The sequence below is a fragment of the Calidris pugnax genome, unplaced genomic scaffold (genome assembly GCF_001431845.1).
Source record: "Calidris pugnax isolate Ruff unplaced genomic scaffold, ASM143184v1 scaffold54, whole genome shotgun sequence".
Taxonomy (NCBI): domain Eukaryota; kingdom Metazoa; phylum Chordata; class Aves; order Charadriiformes; family Scolopacidae; genus Calidris; species Calidris pugnax.
In genome coordinates, this window is record NW_015090864.1 from 7,961,255 (window position 1) to 7,981,353 (window position 20,099).

General features: G+C 38.2%; 1 protein-coding gene across 7 annotated transcripts in view; it reads left to right on the plus strand.

The window, feature by feature from the left end:
* The window catches only part of RBM33 (RNA binding motif protein 33), a 95,516-nt gene that overhangs the window by 37,670 nt on the left and 37,747 nt on the right, over window positions 1–20,099 (plus strand). For all 7 annotated transcript variants that reach the window (XM_014944946.1, XM_014944947.1, XM_014944949.1 and 4 more), the window contains exons 10-12: window positions 1,957–2,015; window positions 17,357–17,516; window positions 18,397–18,728. In XM_014944946.1, the coding sequence (XP_014800432.1) occupies window positions 1,957–2,015; window positions 17,357–17,516; window positions 18,397–18,728 (551 nt within the window). The remainder of the gene's footprint in view (window positions 1–1,956; window positions 2,016–17,356; window positions 17,517–18,396; window positions 18,729–20,099) is intronic.

Sequence of the window (20,099 nt, forward strand, 5' to 3'; positions counted from 1 at the left end):
GATGAGTATGCCATTTATGTTTTAAAAACTGTTTTGCTGTCCTGGGAAAAATTACATTATAGTTCTCCTAAATAATCAATATGGGAATTGTTTCTTGATCTTTTCAGGTATAGCATTGGCATTTACAGCCAAAAGCAATTTAATCTTCTTAAAATAGTGTCTAAAAACATGCTGTGCATTATTTTTGAAACATACTTTCAAACCTGTGGAAGATTTGACATGAGGAAGATGAACACTTATTTGAAACTTCTTTGCTGTTTCAGCAAATGTCCAAGGATTGAAAGGGCACAGAGTTTGAACTATCTTTCATGAGTATTAAATTAATTTGCTTAAAATATATATATCTCTATATGCTACTGCCAGAGGCAGGATATGGAAATAGACACAAGTGCCCTGTTCAGTTCACATTTCTCTGCATTTCCCACCTAACACGGTTTTTCTCAGTGCCTCTCTGACCTGTAATACCTGAGCTATTTTAGCTCTAGATCTGTCAAGAGCACCCTGTCAGTTCTTTCCAGGTGGCCGTAGCTGTTCGATATCGACAGATGTTCATTAGAAGCTGAGATGAGACCATTCAACTAATTTTCTGGTGTAACCTAATACAAAGTTTGCGCGCAGTCCGTGGGTGCTGAAAGACTGGTGCAATTAGTTTACCCCGTTAGTCCCTGAACTAGTAAACCACAAGTACTTAACAAAAGTGGATAGAAAGCAGACACAGACATGAACTAAAAATAACCACTAATGCATCAGTTCTTGTGTCTCAGTTACTAAGGGGAAAAAGGGATTTTTGAGGCGTCTTAGCAAATTCCTTTGTTGATAGGTGCACCCAACTTCTCCCTTAAACTAGCTACATTTCTTAACATCTTTCCTAATCTGAAGTGTAACACAGTAGTTGTCTACTGAGTTGATACTTAAATGTGTGTGGGAAGTGTTTTTCTGTCACTTTCAGAAATGCTGAAAAAAATATGAAGAAAAATAACCTTACTAAAAGTTTTTAGTAAATTCAGCTTTGAAATGCTTTATTTAACTTCCCTGGGCCTTCTGTTTAACATTGAAACATTTGTCATTTTAACCACTTGGACAACTCAAGAAAAAACCTGCATTGGAAAATGGGAGATCTGTCATATACTGGGCACTGCAATAAAGATTCAGTCCCCGAGCTGATCCAGCAGTAGATGCTTTGTGCATTATGCCATGATATTAAGTGAATACTTTGGGAAATATTTTTTTGTCTTTTGAAATGCAGTGGTTTGGATGAAACATCCAAGTTAATCCCCCTGAAATACTAATTTTGGAGGTTACTTTTCAGGAAAAGGGTCTCCTGATTCTTTTTGGTGTCTCTGTGAAATAGCAGTCTTTCATCTGAGTTCAGCAGCTCTGTGACTGCACAAACTGTGATCACAGTTGCAAATACCATTATGATGTCAAGGCCAGATGAAGTATTTTTCGCTTGCTGTTAATTGCCACTGCCTGCCTCATTTTACCCTCCTATGAACAGTGATTTATACCAGTAGAGCCTTATGCTTATGCTTGTTGTGGGAGTTTGGTGAGACTGGGAGATACCTACGAAATTTTGAGAAGTGTGAAGTTGAAAAGGCAAATTAATCGTGTATCCTTCTATTTGAAACATGAAATTATCATTAGAGTCTCTGTCAGCTTTGTCTACAGGATGTCTCTGGCTGAATAAGTATTCTAGTTTTCCTTCCTGCAACAAGGAGCAATTTAATTCTGGAAAATATGGAATTAAATTATGTAAATTAACTAGGAGAATCCTAATTGCCCTGTTGCATGTTGCAGGGGAGGGAATGGTTGCTTAAAGTTAATTGTAGGAACTGTGACATTTGAGGGTGAATGTAGCAGATTTTAATCAGGGGTTCTTACTGCAACTGCTTTTGGAAATAACAGCAACAACTGTTAGGTAAAACAAATGGTGTTAAAAGGTGCTTCTTGTTTCAGTGCCCTTGCTGCCAGTTCCAGCCCAGCCAAGACCTGCTGTAGGACCCCAGAGATTTCCTGTGAGTAGCAGCTGTTTCTTCTTCTCTGATATGGATAAGCATACATTTGCAAGGAAATATTAATATAGCAAATAAAAGCTGTTCTAGTGAAATATAATTTTAAGGATTTGTAAATATTGACAATACACTCTGCAGTTGAAAATGTTTGTTAAAAGCTTAAGGTCAATGGATTTTTGAGAGTAGAATTAATTCTGTTTAACTGTAAAATTGTTGAACCAGTCCCTCCAGTGGGAGAGGCATGAATGCATCTTGTCTTAAGGAATATGGGCTTCATTTTATTACTTGACTCTTCCTGTATAAATAGAATCCTTATTTTATTTAATATAATAAAAGGCTATTTGAAATAATCTCTAAGCTTAAAAAGCAGTAATATATATTTATTGTAAAAATCAGCAATGATTTTTATCATTACTTCAGGCATCTAAATGCCTTCATGTTTTTTATATAAAAAAATGGGAATGGCATTGCATGACCTTGCCTTCTCTTATGTTTCTGACTTCTAAAACAAACAAGGAACTTAGCTGCTTCACTAAGCTAATTTTGCTTGATATTTTTTTTAAATTCTGTGAATGGAGAGAATGCATGATTCTAGACCTTTTTGCATCGTTTCAGTTTTGTTGTCCTAAATTTTTAGTTCAAATGGTTTTCAGAGTATCAAAATAAGCAAAAGAAAAATTAGTTAATGCGATATTATCATAAATATTTTGAAATAAAGACCTGTATATTGTGTTTCCCAAATGTATAAAACACAAAGGATAAGCTCTGTTAACGTGTGCAGTGTTGAAGGAGGAAAGTACATGTTTGTGAACATCTGTGTGGTATCACACAGTAAATTACTTGCGTAGAGATCAGATGTATTTGAAAGAAGCAGATTTCAGAAACCTGCTGTGACTTCTGATTGCCATGTGCATACCTGGTTGTTTTCAATGGAGAAAGTTTTTCTTAAAGGACATGTAGTTGAGGAATTGTGACGTCCGTATCTTGTACATAACAGCGTTTTTAAATTGCTGTGTTTCTTCTTTGAAGTATAAAGAGGTTGAGCAGTAAAACCATAGTTTCATTAAGTAAATTTACGTTGTATAATTTTATCATGAACACTTTAACCAGAGATACTCTTCTATTAGAAAATATTGCATTTTTCAGATGAAACAGTTTTCTTCAGCAGCATTTAGTACTATGTGGAGGCCTTATTAACATTTTTAAAGTAATTGTAATTGGTTTTTTATGAAAACAAGTATCTTTTATTTGTTTTCTTTTGACAGTAAGTTGCTTTGCCAATAAACACAATTTGGGATGAAAAAGAAATTGGAGGACAAGGAGTATCTGTAAAGGCATTGTAATTGACATCTTTGAAGTGTGTTTACATCAGTGTAGAAAAATTGGAAATTAATTTTTTTTAAATTGACTGTGAAATTAGATGTTAATTCTGTTCACTTTTGGTTTTGCAAGTTGAGAAGTACCGCAAACCAGCTAATCTTGTATGCAACAGTTTTTAAAAGGAAATAAAATGGCTTGAATATTTTTGGGAGGACTCTTGCTCCTTTTGCCTGAAGGAACAATGACTCCTTGCTGCCTTTTTATGTAAACGAGGGACTAGCAAAGAGTCAGTGTAATTCCTCTTTCGTAAGGAGGAGGAGGGAAAGTTTAACAGACAATCCAGAACTGTGATTTGGTTGCCCTGTGTGGTTTGGGTTTTTTTCCCTTACTTTGCCTAGCAGCCTGCTATGTGACCCTGAGAAAGTTACTTAATCTTTTCATGGCTCACTGAGTTATAAAATGATTATAATATGGACTTCCCTTATGAAGTACTTTATAAATTTTGCATAGGTTATCACTCATATTAGGATTAGGAATTAAGTGTCACTGTGTACATATCTCATGTTTGTTTTATTAAATGTAGTATGTTAGCTCTTGAGCTGAAGACAAATTTACTTTTAGACTTGAATGTTTTATCTTGCAGAACTACCTTTTTTGCTCTGTTACATGTCAAATGCCTTTGTGCCATTATAATTCACTTGTTTATGTATAAATGTTGACTTATAGCAATATAGCAATGGTTAGACAACTTTGACAAGCCATTTGAAAAAGATCAAAGAAGTATTCCAGATTATAGTTCATTCATCCTTTTCCTCACTGTAGAAAAAATCTCTGGATACGTAATAACTTGAATTTGCTCTTGTTTTTAGGATTGTGTGATCAAAGTAGAGTAGTCAGCTGTTTTTTTCTGATTGCTTTGTTTCTCAAAAAATTGTGAGGTTAGAATTAAGTATTTGTAGCCTGCTTTCCCCTTTAACTTTGAACTGGGTGGTTTATTTTGATGGCAGAGGGAGAAACATGAAAGGTAATGAAATTCTTGCAAGGGAGAGACGTAAAATAAAAGGGGCTAGTGCCCCAACTGAGGGAAAAATTGCCTCTGAGTCCCTGTCTTATCTAGGAGAGAAACCTCTCAGCAGAGACCCTGTGTGTGCACCAAACATGGGAAGAGCTTCAATCAGAGCTAATCAATTGCAAGTCATAAATCCATTGGAAACCAGGTGTTATTAATTTAGGGCTAATGAAGTGACTTGTAACCATGTAATGGTTAATTCTTACAACCTTCTGCAGAAGGATGTAATTGGAGAGTTGAACAAAGTTGTAATGAGCATGTTAGCATATTGCTGCGAGTTCTAAATTATAAGAAATAATGTCGTACTTAATCAGGGTAATGCTGATAAGAATTGAACCTTCTTGGAGTTGGGACTGATTAAATTCACTTAACCTTGAATGTAAGTTTTAATATTTCAGGGTAGGGCTCATTGTTCAATTATTTCTTACTTAAAACTTATCTCCTGAAATGTTTAGAGCGCCAGTGCTAGGAAGGACATTATGGTGTGAATCTGTATTCCCTACTTAGTGTTATTTTGACATTAACAATAATACTGAATCAAGCAAGGAAGTTGTCTGTCTCTTACTCAGTAAACATTCAAGGTGACATAGTGTGAATGATGTTTGAGAGCTATATTCAACCGATTAGGGCTGAATAAATGGTGGATCTGAGGCATGTTACAGCTGAGAAACGTGGTGAACTTGTGGTAACGGGGAGTTAAAGGCCTGAGTTGTGCAAAGGCTTCTCTGCCTGTCTGAATTGCACAGTGATTTTTGGGGGCTGTAGTTGATATTAATCCAATCTTCAAGCATAGTTGATGCTAATATTTTTCCAGATATTTGAATTGACCTGGAGCTGTGAAAGTGCCAGCTGCATGTTGTCTTTAAACTGTTTAAAGAGCAGATTAAGCGAACCTTTTTGGCAGAGTTCTTCTGAAGTCTGCCTTTGCTTCAAAGCGGTTAAGATGTCTTTTTCTGAGTTCCTGTCTCAGGGTCACAATTGGTATTTCACAAATAACAGTCTACTATGGGGACTGATCCGTTTTAGGGAAGGTGACAGAAGACTTTATTCATAGACTAGTTGTATGGATCTTCTGAATTTTTTCACCTGTTTTCTGACCAAATTATTAATTCTTAAGGATGCCCTAGTGCAGGTATGGAGCCTGTGGTTTTTTTCTTGTTACACAAGAGGGATCACTGTGGTTCCTGTTCTCCAGTGTTTGTCTTTCAACTCTTGCCTTCTGTGAAGAAAGATGGGGTAAAACAAGGGGAAAAGAAGTTAAATAGAAAATGAAAGAGGTGCTTCTAAACACCTTACATGTAGGCTGCTGCTGACTATTACAGAGTCCAAGTCATTACTTAATATGAGCTAAGTTGGTGGTCCAGAACTTTTTATCCCTTATGTGCATCCACCAGCACATTCTGTGTTTGAAATTTTTCAGTGTTTGCCGGAAGAAAAATGTATAAAGACTTTTTGCTTCAAATGTTATTTATTTAACTTAGTGGCTCATGTGCATTTTTAAAGGAGATAGAGAAGTGGAACAAATGTTGACGTGCCATTCTTCAGCCAGAAATTGTGAGATGTCCCTAGCATTCAAATTTAGGGCTGGAGTGAGGCATTTGGGGTGAAGAGGAAGCTGGGGAGAACCTGCCTCACACTGCTCAAGGCAGAAGAGAGGGATTCTTTGGATGTGAGGCCATTCCCCCTCCATCTCTGCCCTCGATCCTTCTCTGAAACCACTGCAGACAGAGCAGAGCCTGTTAATGCAGCTGTGTGCCTTTTGCCAGGAGAATTTTCAGGAAATTGGGATAAATTCCCATTTAGCTGCTGTCCTTGGACTGACACCCTGGGTGTAGTGCGAGCTGGGCAGGTGTCTTGTCCAACAGACACATTTTGTTTACTCTGGTCAACTGGAGTTTCAGAGCTAAGTTTGGAATACTCTGAAGTGGTGTGAAGCACAGGATGAAGTGGCAGTAGCGTCTGACTCGTTTATGCCAGGAAGGTGTTGATACAACTGTCAAATTCAAGTCTGAAAGAGTTGAATTGTATAACATAAATTATGTCTTATTCAGCATAAAAATAAGACTTTCGCAGAGTGACTTGTCCTCAGGCTCTTGTGAATGTTCTACATCACATGTCTTTTCAGTTCCCAGGGGTTTTTGACATGATTTGTTTTGGAACTTATCTTACAATTTATTTTTGAAATCACCATTATCCCAAACAATACTTGATTTTTATTTTTTTTCCTTAAACTACAAAAACCTTAGTAAACTTTCTTTATGTTCTCATTCAACATACTCCCACTTCATCTCCTGCACATCAGGTATTGTCTTAAATGGATGCTGTGAAAGGCAATTAATTAGTTTTCATTCTTTTTTTTTTTTCACCATTTCTGAAAACTTGGGTTTGATGAATTCTGAGCCTTGCAAGTGTTGTTTGTAATTCAGGCACTGTTTTTAATCACTTCTTTATGTTTATCTATCTCCAACAGGATTTCAAACAGGTGCTCAAAACAGAGGTTGCTGTCTTTAGTTGCTGCTTGCTTGAAACATTTCTTTTAGACAGGCCATATATTAGTGCTACACAAATTAATTATAAAGGGTACATTAGAATACAGTTTACTTCTCCAGTATATATTACAGTGTACCTCGGTCTGTGGTTGTGCCTTTATAAAAACAATTCTTGCAGTGTGTAGAAGCAGAAATTTGCAGTGCTTTTGAAAACAAAACTACTTGCAATAGTATGTGTGTTGTGGGAAATGCAAACAGGCAGTAAAATTTTTTTCCATCATTTCAAATTCAATTGTGAGCTGCTACATGTGAATAAGGGTTTTAGCAGCTGTTACTAAGGTCGTGGCTTGTATTCTCCCATACTCACAGTAAGGACAATTTAAACAGTTCTCTGTCTGAGTAAGGCAGTTGTTTTAAACTATATTTAGCAAGAAATGATGTTTAGTACCTCATACACATTTGCAACAGTATGTATGTAGGAGGCAAACTGTTAATGGAAATAAAAAGCCACTTGTGAAAATGATTCTCCTACTTCCTCACAATTATTCTGCTTTAGCTATGGCTTTACTATAATGAGTAACAGTAAATGAAATTTTCACTCTATTACTGTGTAGCAGTGGCAGATCACAGGTAGTGTAGAAAGCATTTTGTTTTCATTTAGCAGGATACATGGTATCAGGTGGTGTTGATTGACATTTCTTGGATAGTGCTTTATACAGCATTTCATGCAAATCATGTTTGAATGAGACTGCTGCATCAAATTACATTTCTTTCAGATTATAGCCCTTGCAGATGTGAGACAGAGCTTGTTCAGCAGCTAGCAAAAAGCTTTCGCTTTTAACACTTACTGTTTTCACAACTTGACTGCAAAGCCCTATAATTACAACACTTAAGATAGTGACGGAATGATGGGCACTTTCTCTTATCAGATCTATAAGTAGTAGCAAGCAGATGCAGCATGAGATCCCTCCAGCTGTCAAATATTGTCAGCCTGGCATAGAGGGAATGCAGTTTAAAATGCAGGTGACATAATACCCAACATCCTCCATTTGCTAGTGGGCTTCTGATTAATCACGATTACCATACATTATCATACCATCAAATTTAATCATATCAATGAATTCCCATCTGCAGGAGGAGCAGCAGCAGCTAAACATGATGGTAACAGCTATTAAATAAGAGAGAAATAGATGGCTTCTAAATACAGTAACCCTTTAACTTGTCATGCTAGTTCCAGTGTGCACATGGTCTGTAGATACTAAAATCAAACTTGTGCATTTATATTTCGTAGTTATTGTCATTTACATTTTTAAGTGATTGCTATTTAGCGCTGCCAAGGAAACCAGAGTTGTAAAATTTTTATTTTTGTGTGTGTTAATGATGCTAGATTTTCTTCAGTCTCAGTTTTAGCACCTGCTAAATACAGAACCACAGAATGGCTGAGGTGGGCAGGAACCTCTGGAGGTCATCTTGTCCGCTCCCCTGCTCAAACAGGGCCACCTAGAGCCAGTTGCCCAGGACTGTGTCCAGATGGCTTTTTAATATCTCCAAGGATGGAGACTACACAAACATTCAGGGAACCCGTGCCACAGTTCAGTCATAGTAAAAAAGTTCTTTATTTAGATATATTTTCATATATATAGGTATGTATATTGTTGTTGATAGAATTGTATGAATGAAATTTGAAGTTTAAGTCGTGCAAGCAAAGCACAATTTTTTATCAAGGCAAAGAGGAAAAAGTATTATGCATATTGCTATGTAGCCATTAATTAGGCACTGTTAAAGACATACTTTGCAGAAGTCAAGACTTAAGAAATACAATTAAAATATACAATTGACTTCCTACTACAATGCAGTAAGAGTAATCTGGTGTTTAAACACTGAATGGAGAACTAAAATATTTATAATAAATATTAAAATCCTAGACAATAGTATAGTTCTCTTCAGCTATTTTTACTGAGCTGAGAAAATGTCCTTTTAAAAGATAATTCAGTACACTTGTGTCCTCACAATAATAAAAAAATATATTTACCTTCTGCACCTTCAGTTCTTGCTAATTCTTTAGAATGTGAAAGGAGGAAAGTGCTTAATTATAAAATAGTGTCATACTACTGTTTACAATAAAATGAGGTAATTTAGAGGAATATTATGGGATAACTGTCAGATACTCAAAAAGGAAAATATGTTCAGGCCTTCATACATAGCATGAGTAGTATCTGCAGGCACGTTTGGGGCTCTGGGTATGTAAAGTTCTCACATCAACGTGTTTGCAAGGTTAGAGATGTGTAAAACGTCTCAAAAATGAGATTTCCTTACAGAATTAAAAATCAGGAATCAAGTAATTCAAGTACTAAATAAAGGTCTGAAATGTCATTTTCTAATACAGGTGGAAGTCCAGGTTAGCAGCAATTCTAATATTTATCTTTGATAAAGCTGGCTGCTTCTTGACTTTTTCTGTAGGAATCTGAGCATTTTTTTGATAAAGAGGGAAACATCTTTCCCAAGTTGCATGTATTTATCTTAGAGGTTCTCAGATTGTTTTTAAATTAACTATAACTGCACCTTCAAGCTTGGAGTGTAATGTAGAAATCTTGAATTGGATATTCATGATCCAGTTTAGTTCTGACCTCAGAGTTGTTTCTAATCGTTAGTGACTTGCAGGTCACCAAGATATACTAGGTCAATAAACGCTGTAACAACGTTTCCATGGAATAGTCTTTGGTAAGTCCAAGGGTAAGATAGGAGTTTTGTTAGACCTTTTATCTCATTAGTTCTGAAAGCAGAGGCGGTCCAGAACTTTTGAGTCTTTGTAAGTTTTTATACATCCCTAAAGCTGTTAGCTTTCAGCACAAAAAATATGCAGAAGGATTTTATTGTCTTTAAATAAAATTATTATTAAATTATCTTCTTTCAAGGGAGAGTTCATCATTCTAAATAGCACTAATGTCCCTTTGTAGTCTTTCTCTAATTTCTATTTCTATTGTACTTAATCTCAAAAAGTTAGGGGGCACCAAACAAAAATGGTGATGCTCTTGACACCCCTGAAGCGATTACAAACTGAAGTGAAACTGAGTTTTCCAGATGAATTAGTTTAAAACACCTGTTTAAGAAATTACTTAGGTTTGTGCTCTGATTTGAAAATGTTGGATTTACTCTTCCTTCAGGTGATTCAGGCTGCTACAACTTGTCTGTCACACTTTCTTATTCTGGCCCATCTCTGCTCGCTGGAGATACTCCTTCATTTGTACAAAACATGTGAATGGGAGCGTGTTTTTTCTGCACATCAGCACTGTTAGGAATTTAAACAATACATTTCCTACACCTGCATTTCATTTAGGAGTGTTTTCTGACAATTGTTCTTGAATGGGACCACTTATCCCGCAGATTTTCCTGTTCTAACATACATAGCTCAGTGGTAGAGCAGCTGGAGGTTGAAGAAACCCATCTGTGAAGCAAGTCCTTCTGTATAGAACTGGTTGCTTGTGGGCCATTCTCCTTTGTTGCTTCTCTTACAGAAGCACACTGAAGTTGGGAGTATTTTTGCCTCCATTTGCAACATGAATATGTCCCTGCTTGATATATTAGGGGGGATGCCCTGAAACCTGCTGGAAAGGAATACTTTTAATAGATGACGAATCTTAGTTTTTTGCTTTAATCTCCTGAACTGTTTAGGATTGTCTTAGTGTGCTGGGAGTATCCTTCTTTTTCTGTATTGCCTGTGTCCTTACTTTAGCTATTTGATCATGAGTTGGATTAAATAGGAAGGGATTGTGTGTCTTTCTCTCCTTGCTTTTACTGGTTTTCCATGATAACCGAACTCTATTTTGGGACCTAATAGACAGGGAACAGGGAAATCAAACATCAGTGATTTCTTTTACAGATGACCTAGACTTGTGTGAACCCCACAACATACTTTCTTATCTCTTGGAGTTGTGTAGTGTCAAAGAAAAGCTTGTCCAAGTTAGGTGGAACATTTTAATATTAAAAATTGCTTTCTGCTTAATTGAGGAAAATATCAACCCATTCTCTTAGACTCAAAGTACCTATATTACTAGGATCTGTGCAGTCCATACTTGAACCATCACTTGCTCTCTCCTTACATTTTCCCTTCAGAAAATACATTCCAGAAGCTGTGAAAAGACTCATCCATGGGTAATACACAACCATTGTCTTGAGTTTTATGATCACCCTGAACTTTAATTTTTGTCCTTGATGGAAATGTATTTAAGGCGTGAATTTTTAGGTAAGGCCATCTTATAATACTAAATCCATTGGGGAAAAATCATGGTGCTTGCTAGGTTTTAGTTCACCTTGATGGACTTACATGGTTATCCTAGGGACACTACTGAGTCATTTAGATTCAGTATTTAAGGAAATATCAGAATAAGTTTTGTAATAAAAATTTCAATCAGTCTTTCCCTTTCTGTATGCTGTGCACAGTAAATGAGAATACTATGAAACAAATGTTTGGTGGGAGATTATATATATATCTTTATATATCTCATTTCTATTTGAAAGTTTTTGAACCATATGCAAGGTATATGATGCAGGGCTTCCTACACAAGAGGATGAAAAGTCAATTCCTTGCACCAGAAGGTAGGCATTTTAGGAAAGCTTTTCAAAAAGTCTAGTAGCTGCTGAAATAAGAGGATTAACATCTTGTGACAGATGGCTATAGTTTTAATTGTCATAGGTTATAGTGGTCATTATTCTTTGCATTTAAACCATATAAGAAGAATTAACTGAGTGGCCCTGCTTAACTGTCAATGGGGTTCTCCTGGCTCTTTGCATTTTAAGTGAGATTAATAAATGAAAACATGTTGTAGAGGCAGGGTGTATTTCATTGAAAGATTCATGAAGTTTCAATGACATTGTTAAGGTATTTAATTAGTCTCATGAAAAAAAAGTAGAGTGACCCTTTTAGAGAAGCTGATAAGTCATATAATAGCTGTTAGATCCTCTTTATTCCTTGCTTTATAAGATTAACTTTGTGCTAAGCAATTTATGCTAAGTTTTCTCTTTTATTGGTAACCAAAGTTATCTGTGCTTCATGAATAGATTATTGGAGATAACATCATGTAATTAACAAGAGATGCAGAAAAGTAAAAGTACAATTTGTGTAAGAATTGTATGAGAGAGAATGTTAATTTCTTAACGAGGAAGGATATTTAAAGGGATAAAAGGAAGGCAAAATAGTGCAGTTCTTTGAAAGGATTAAAGTAACCTTATCTCGTGTTCTTTCAGAAGGTGGGATTGCCTGAGTGTGTGAAAGTCATGTTCAATGAGCTATTCACAACTATAATGAATTGTAGACACAAGTTTGCATTGCATTTTTTTTCCAAAAGTGATTGATAAGGTGTGAGTTATGCTTTAGCTATATTGAATAATGGAAGTGAGCAAAAGGGAAATTGTACAACCTGCAGGCATGTGGTATTGTATGAAAATGTCAGTCTGAGGTGCTGTAAATTGGGGGGGGAAGAGCGAGCACATTTTTTTCTTTGTCAGAGTAAACTTCACAAAATCAAAGATCTAAGACAATAAAATACCTGTCAGTAGCACTTCAGTGTGCCCTTATCTCCTCCTTTGAAGTATTTCTTAAATGTCTGTGATTATGGTTTCTTTAAAAATCCACACAGAACCCTATTTCCGATGTAATTTCCTTCTTCTAGACCTCAGTTCTTGTATTCCAAGAAAAGATGGAACGTAAGAATTTTCAAAGTAAAATTACACAAGGATAAATGAAATGATAGTCGAACACACTCCTTAAAACCAGGAAAAAGTACAGAGCAAAAAATACTCTGTGGTAGTTTAAGAAATATCTTTATGTTCAGAACGTTGCTTTTGGTGTTGAGGTTTTGGTGTTGTGTTTTTACAGAAGACAAGACAGAATTGGCAGAGCTGTGTCCCCTTGCAGCCCCCAGAGCCTTGCTGAGAAATAGTCATTGTATGTGCTCTGCCCATTGATGTGTTTTTACAGAAGACAAGACAGAATTGGCAGAGCTGTGTCCCCTTGCAGCCCCCAGAGCCTTGCTGAGAAATAGTCATTGTATGTGCTCTGCTGGGTCTTTCTCATACGGACATTTGGTAGCTTAGAAAAGATGGAACGTAAGAATTTTCAAAGTAAAATTACACAAGGATAAATGAAATGATAGTCGAACACACTCCTTAAAACCAGGAAAAAGTACAGAGCAAAAAATACTCTGTGGTAGTTTAAGAAATATCTTTATGTTCAGAACGTTGCTTTTGGTGTTGAGGTTTTGGTGTTGTGTTTTTACAGAAGACAAGACAGAATTGGCAGAGCTGTGTCCCCTTGCAGCCCCCAGAGCCTTGCTGAGAAATAGTCATTGTATGTGCTCTGCTGGGTCTTTCTCATACGGACATTTGGTAGCTTAGTCTTTGTAACCATTTCTGTATGAACGTGGACCAGTCGTGTGGGATCTCACTGGAAAGGCACACAAATATTTTGTCCTTTCCCCCAATGTCAGAGTTGGCCCTAATGTTGGATGGAAATGTAGAATCCTGCAGCCTTGGCTCATCATATGAATTTGCAATTCTCTCTTCTGTGAAGTTGAAACCTGTTAACTCGAAAATATGTATTTTGAAGATGGTTGAGATTTATTAAGTAGGGAAGTTTCCTAAAAGATTTAAAAATGGCAAAGCAATAGCTGAAATTATTTTTAGTAGGGAGTTTTAGTTGATATGTGTACTGAATAGTTGGTTGGAATTTGGAACTGTACAGATAGCAAAACCATGAAAAATGGGAGTAACTACTGTGCATATAAAGATTTATTATGCATCTATGTTACAGTATGCTTATTTTTATCAAAAATAGACTATTATGAAAACTGGCTTTTGCACCTGCTCTTCATTAATTTTTGAAGTTAAATAGCTCTGTGTGGTCTTTTCTACAAAATACCAGAGGGCACTTGGGGGTTATTAGCAGCACATACTTGCTGCATGTGGAGTTTAACACTAATGGTTAAATAATCCACTCCTAGAATTATAGTTTGACTACCGTTAAGCAAAAAAAACCCACAACAACCAACAAACCCCAAAACAAAACCCGCAAAAACTTTAAGTGATGGAAAACTGTTATATTAATTTGTACTATTTTTAGGATAATTAGAATTTGGCACAAGTAGAAGTTGAAATTGTAGTATTAGTGTACTCCTATTAAACTGAAAAAAATTAATAAAAATGTAATGGTATTTCAGAATGATAGACAAGTACCGCATAACTTAGAAAAATACCCACTGTAGTTTACATACTTTCTTACTAAAAGAAAAGTTCATTTTTGTCTGGCTGAACCTTAGAGTTTTAGTTTCACATGTAGGGTATGAAATTAATCCATCACACAATCAAACTCCTGTTGGAATTGTCCTGAAAGCTTTTTCAGAAGAAAAATCTCAGCAATGTAAAGTCTGAAAATACAAGCTTCCCCCTACATGTGTAACTAGAGTTTAGGGCAGAGTTTTATTTCACTCTTAAGGAATAGTAGAAGCAAAGTTGGTTTAGAGAAAAAGTGAAGGTCAGTCTTTTTTTACAGATGTTAGAATCAAGCTAATTTCTCTCTTTTTTTCTTTTTAGAAGCAAATATTGGTAATTCGTTTTTCAGCAAATAACAAATGTCTTTGCAATTAATTTTGCATGATTGGCCTTTGGTTATCAGCCAAGAAATGTGATCAGTCATATTTTAGTAGTTCTTCAAAATGTCATATACATAATGTTAAAACCTGTTCAGTGATCAAATAAGTAGGTATTTCTTCCTCAGTTATCTGCATAGCGTGCAGCTTTACTGTGGCATGATTTATATCAGCTGTACTTCTGTGGTTTTTGCCATTTTTGAAACTTTAAGGTTTTAAAAACCCAGCTCTCTGTTCCATTGTGTGTGCAGTAAGGGCTCCACGTTCCTTTCAGGTTATAAAAAGGATCTTCGTGTTACTTTAAATAAAAAAATGTAGAAGGAGCATTGGCTTTAGGATTAGAAAAACATTTGTTAACCTTTAAAAACTTCTCAGCTTTAAAGTATAACTGGAACCTTAATTAAAAAGTAAGTGGAAAAAACCACCAGAATTCTTAACTGTGAGGGATCCCAGCCGCATCATTACTGCTGCCAGTTCTTCAGCTCGGGTGCAAATAAGTGATACTTAGGCTTTATTAGCCCAGGTGTCAGTAAGTTTCCACATGATTCTGTTGGCTGTTGTAGAAATAACAAAAATATACACAGGCATACATTATGTCTACAGAAAAATGCGGGGAGAATTTTAGAGCTTCCAAGTCAAGCTCTCCAAAAATAGGAAGAAGCAGTTTGTTGAGGTCGCTTTCTGTCCCCAGGCGCGACACGCTCGTGTGACCGCGTGCTGTAAATCAGATGCAAGATAAAAACCATCTTGTGTGAAACTGCCCTGATGAACTAGTTTCTCCCCTGCCTGCAATGACCTTATGCATTATCCAGTGATAAACTAATCACTTCATAGCTGCATGTCAGTGGGTGTGCTGGGTGCCTCCCTGGAGGCCGTGTGGTTTGTGGCAGCGCTTTGAGAAAGCGGCTTTTATCACCCAGGCTTCCAAGGGGAGGGAATGCATTTAACCTTAGTTAGAAAGCACCTCTGGCAGCTCCTACGTGCAGTGAGGGTGGAGGTGCGTTTTGGGAGTGAAGGGTCAGGATCCTCAAGGTTTGTGTTGAGTTGCTCTCTGGCAGGCGGCCAGCGCTGTCCTGCTCCACACCAGGGAAGGGCAATGCAGTTGGACAGCCTTGTTCAGCTAAACCCAAATGGATTTCGATGGGACAAATAAATGTTGCTTTCTCCCTTCCAAATAGCTCCCTCTTCCTCCAGCTGCTGCTGTTTGCAGGTGGCCTGTGAAATTCGAAGGCATTAGTCTCTTCCGAGGTGGGAAGAATATTTTGTGTTGGTAACTGTTCACTTGCAGAAGTGTAGCAGCTCCTACAAACAGTGTGTATGTTCTGATGACTGTCATGCTTGAGTGTAATATAATGTCTTTCCACTAAATGAAATACCCACAGGAGACTGGCTGACTCGGAGCTCTGGGAATGGGATATAGACCCTTTAATCTCTAGGAATGATAAAGTATTTACAGCTGATGGCTGTATAATGACATAAAATAAGTATTCACAGTATTGCTTCCAAATAAGAGGTCTTAGTATCTCACACACCCCCATTGAGGTGTTTTCAAGAAGGCCACAGATTTAATAATGACTGTGATCCTCAGTGCCTCGCATTTGCTTGTTTGGGCCTTGCCAATCACAGTTGTATTGTGCTGGTAAAAGGGGGTGAAGCAGCTTTTTCTTGTACTTTGGTAGGGAGTAGACTTCAGTTTCCAGGGCAAATACCCATTTTTGCTTTTTGTACCTTTTCCTAAGATCCTAGCATTTTTGCAGTACAAATAGGAGAGAGTGAGACTGCATGCAGTTTAATAGGTAAATGATAAGCCACTGCAACTCAGTGGTTTGGTCCTTTGCTGAAGACCACATTTCAGTCTAGCAGAGAGCATTTGGTTGGAAATCTGTTTTGGGAAGCTTGTTGTCAGCAGTGGCAAGTTTTAAGCTTTAAAGTGAGCATCAAACCTAGGAAGAATAGATGCCACCACTAATTTCAGGATACGTATAAAGAGGGAAAACAAGGATGTTCTTAGATTATTTTTCATTACTTATTTTATTTATTCACACATAATGAAATGTTTGTTAATGTAATGATTTATGTGAGGCATAGCTTCTTCCAGTGATCAGAGGTTGCCAACATATTTTGTCAATTTCTGATGTAAAAGAAAAAATGGTAATAGTGTGAATTACTCAATTAATTGTGGTTTCTGCTAAGTTCTGAGTTTGGATTAACATCATGCTTTCTGCAATATGTAAAGGCTCACTTTACATTTAAAAAAAAAACTGGAGGAAAGATAATTTTGCACACTTCTCTTATGCTTTCAGATGCTAAGCTGTGAATAGACAGAAGTGTTACTCTCCTGTTACTTCTTTTTGAAAGATGATTTCTTTAATTTTTGGGATGCCATAAATTGTCTTCCCCTCCCTTTTTTTATAAGTAAATCTGCTTCACTTTTGTAGCTTACATTGTACTAAATTCATGCCGAAGAATAGCTCGGTTTAAGAAGATAAATGTCAGGAATGTCTTCTAAAGTAGACATTCAGATTTCTTTGGATTAATGGGAAAGAAGGTCAATAATTGCATGGATTTCAATAAGCTTGAGAAGAAATGGCATTCCTGCAGTGCTAGTGATTATTAAAACATCGTGAATTCATTTCAAGATACTGTACTCGGGTTTAATATCTCTTCCATTGTGAAAGAATGACTCAGTAAGGGCTGCCAATTTGTACTGATGATAGAAGAGAACTCATAAAGCAATTGTATTTTTAAGAGGAAAAAGTTATAGCAGGCAATAGATGAATTCCTGGATGGTAGTCTTAATCTTAGTTCTGCCTTATTAAATAGGGCCCTCCAGACTTTCAGCAGCATACGCCTGGACCAGTTCCTACCAACTTCTCCCAAGCCCCAAGGCTGCCAATCCAGGACCAGTGGAGAGGGCCACCACCACCTCCACCACCACTCCCTCCTCCACCTCCTCAGGAAAGAGATCCTTTCTTCATAGCAGGTAGGCGTTTGCATTACCATTTACATACAAAAGGCACGTTTTGTAAAGTGGCTCTGCAGTGTAAGTGTGGATCATATAATAACATGGAAGTGTTCAGAAGAGCCTGCAGACCCCAAGATCTGCTTGATGTAGCCAGACTGGTAAATGCTGAAAACCATAATAGTCTGGTATCTTTTTCCTTCCTTGATGTAATCTTGTGTCTCCGACTGTAACTACCATCAATCATACAATTGATTTATACAAATACAAAATAAAATTAGTATCTATGTCATTGTTGCAATAAAGTTGTTGTGATTAGTTATGTTTTAGGTGACTAGTACTCTCCATACACTTTGGTTTCCACTAGTAACTCTTTAAACCATCTGGATTTTTTGTGTACTGTAAGAAATCAACTAAAATGATACAGCATAGCAAACAAAATATATAGTGTGTGTAGGTATAGATATATGTATATATCATACATACTTCATATGTGTATATATAATGTATATGTTATAGAGTTTTTATACAAAATATGTAAAAAATTGGCTAAGTGCCTGGTTGGCAAATGTTACCAGTTTTTTATGAGTTCTTGTGGGGTATAAACTATAGTCCCTGGAATCCTTCATTGATTTCATTGAAGTAGAATTTCTGAAAGGTATTGCTAGTTCCAGCTGTGCTGGTCTTTCAAGCATCAATTCCTTCTACACATGAGTGGCAGAAGCAAGGGGGACATAACCTTGAGGGGTAGGTAGCCCTTAAAATTGAAACACCCCATACAGTTTTGCTCTCTACAGATTTCAGCTTGTTTTTCCAAATCAGGATAGAGCTTTAGGTATTGAGAGTGTCTTTTTTTTGTCTGGGGCAGGTTGTCATTTCCTCTCTTCCCTGCTTCCCGCAGATCCGAGGTTTCCCAGCCATCACCTGTTTGAGCAGCGGAGCCCCCCTCCACCGCCACCCCCCCCTCTTCTCAACAGCGCCCACCCGGTACCGACCCAGAGCCCCATGCCCTTCACCCAGCCCGGGCCCGCCTTCAACCAGCAGGGACAGCAGCCCGTCTTTCCCCGAGAGCGCCCGGTGCGGCCCAACATGCAGCCTCAAGGTCCCGTGGGGATTCTCCACTTCAACCAGCCGGGCTCGGCCAGCCCCCGGCCCTTCATCCCTCCCCGCCAGCAGTTCCTGCAGGCCCCGGGACAGCCCTTCCTGGCCGCCCACACGCAGCCCGCCATGCAGGTACGGCTCTGCCCGGCCCCGGCGGGGTGAGCGGCGGGGAGGGAGCGCCCTCTGCCGCTCGGCTGCGGGGCCCGGCGGGGAGCCGGGGGCCTCCCGCAAAACCGGGGAGGAGGCTGAGTCGCAGCGTGAAGCGGGTTTAGGGATGCGGGGTCGGTGGGCTTCGTGTGGCATCTTTTCATGGATATTAGGAAAAATATCTTTTCTGGATATTAGGAAAAAATTTTTCACCAAAAGGGTTATCAGGCATTGGAATGGGCTGCCCAGGGAGGTGGTTGAGGCACCATCCCTGGAGGTGTTCAAAAGACGGGTTGATGTAGTGCTGGGAGGTATGGTTTAGTGATGGTGTTGCTTTTTGTTTGTTGTGCAGGTGTCTGTTTTTGTCAAAGTTAGGGGGACGGTTGGACAAGATGATCTTTAAGGTCCCTTCCAACCTAGAAGATTCTGTGGTTTCGGTGTTCTGCGTGGGGAGAAATCCTGAAGTTGGGGAGGGAAGGAGGGAGGGCAGAACAAAAGGGGGAAAAAAAAACCAACAACACCAAAACCCAAACAGTTTAGAAGTCATTAGAAAAGGGGACAGAAGGCAGGGAGCCTTGCATTTTCCTTTTTCCACATCAGCTGCTGACTTGCATAGGTTTATGGGTACAATTACCATATGCAGCTTCTGATAGTCTGTTTTTCATTTAGCCTGGTCCATAGCTGTATTCCTGTATCAGAAATAGTGTGGTGAGTAGGGTTAGGGAAGTGATTGCCCCCCTGTACTCGGCACTGGTGAGGCCCCACCTCGAATACTGCATCCAGTTTTGGGTCCCTCACTACAAGAAAGATACTGAGATTCTGGAGTGAGTCCAGAGAAGGGCAGTGAAGCTGGGGAAGGGTTTGGAGCACAAGTCTTATGAGGGGTGGCTTAGGGAACTGGGCTTGTTAAGCCTAGAGAAAAGGAGGCTGAGGGGAGACCTCATCACTCTACAGCTACAGGAAAGGAGGTTGTAGAGAGGTGGGGGTTGGTATCTTCTCCCAGGTAACAGGCAGTAGAACAAGAGGAAATGGCCTCAAGTTACAGCAGGGGAGGTTCAGATTAGATATTAGGAAAAATTTTTACACTGCAAGGGTTATTAAGCATTGGAATGGGCTGCCCAGGGAAGCGGTTGAGGCACCATCCCTGGAGGTATTAAAAAGACAGGTAGACGTGCTGCTTAGGGACATGGTTTAGTGGTGGTTTTGTCAGTGTTAGGTTGATGGTTGGACTCAATGATATTAAAGGTCCCTTCCAACCTATTCTATGATTCGGTATAGCTGCTTACAGAAGTTTTGAGGACTTGGGAGGCTTGAGCTACTTTTCAGGAATTTATTACCTTGAAACTAAAAACAAAT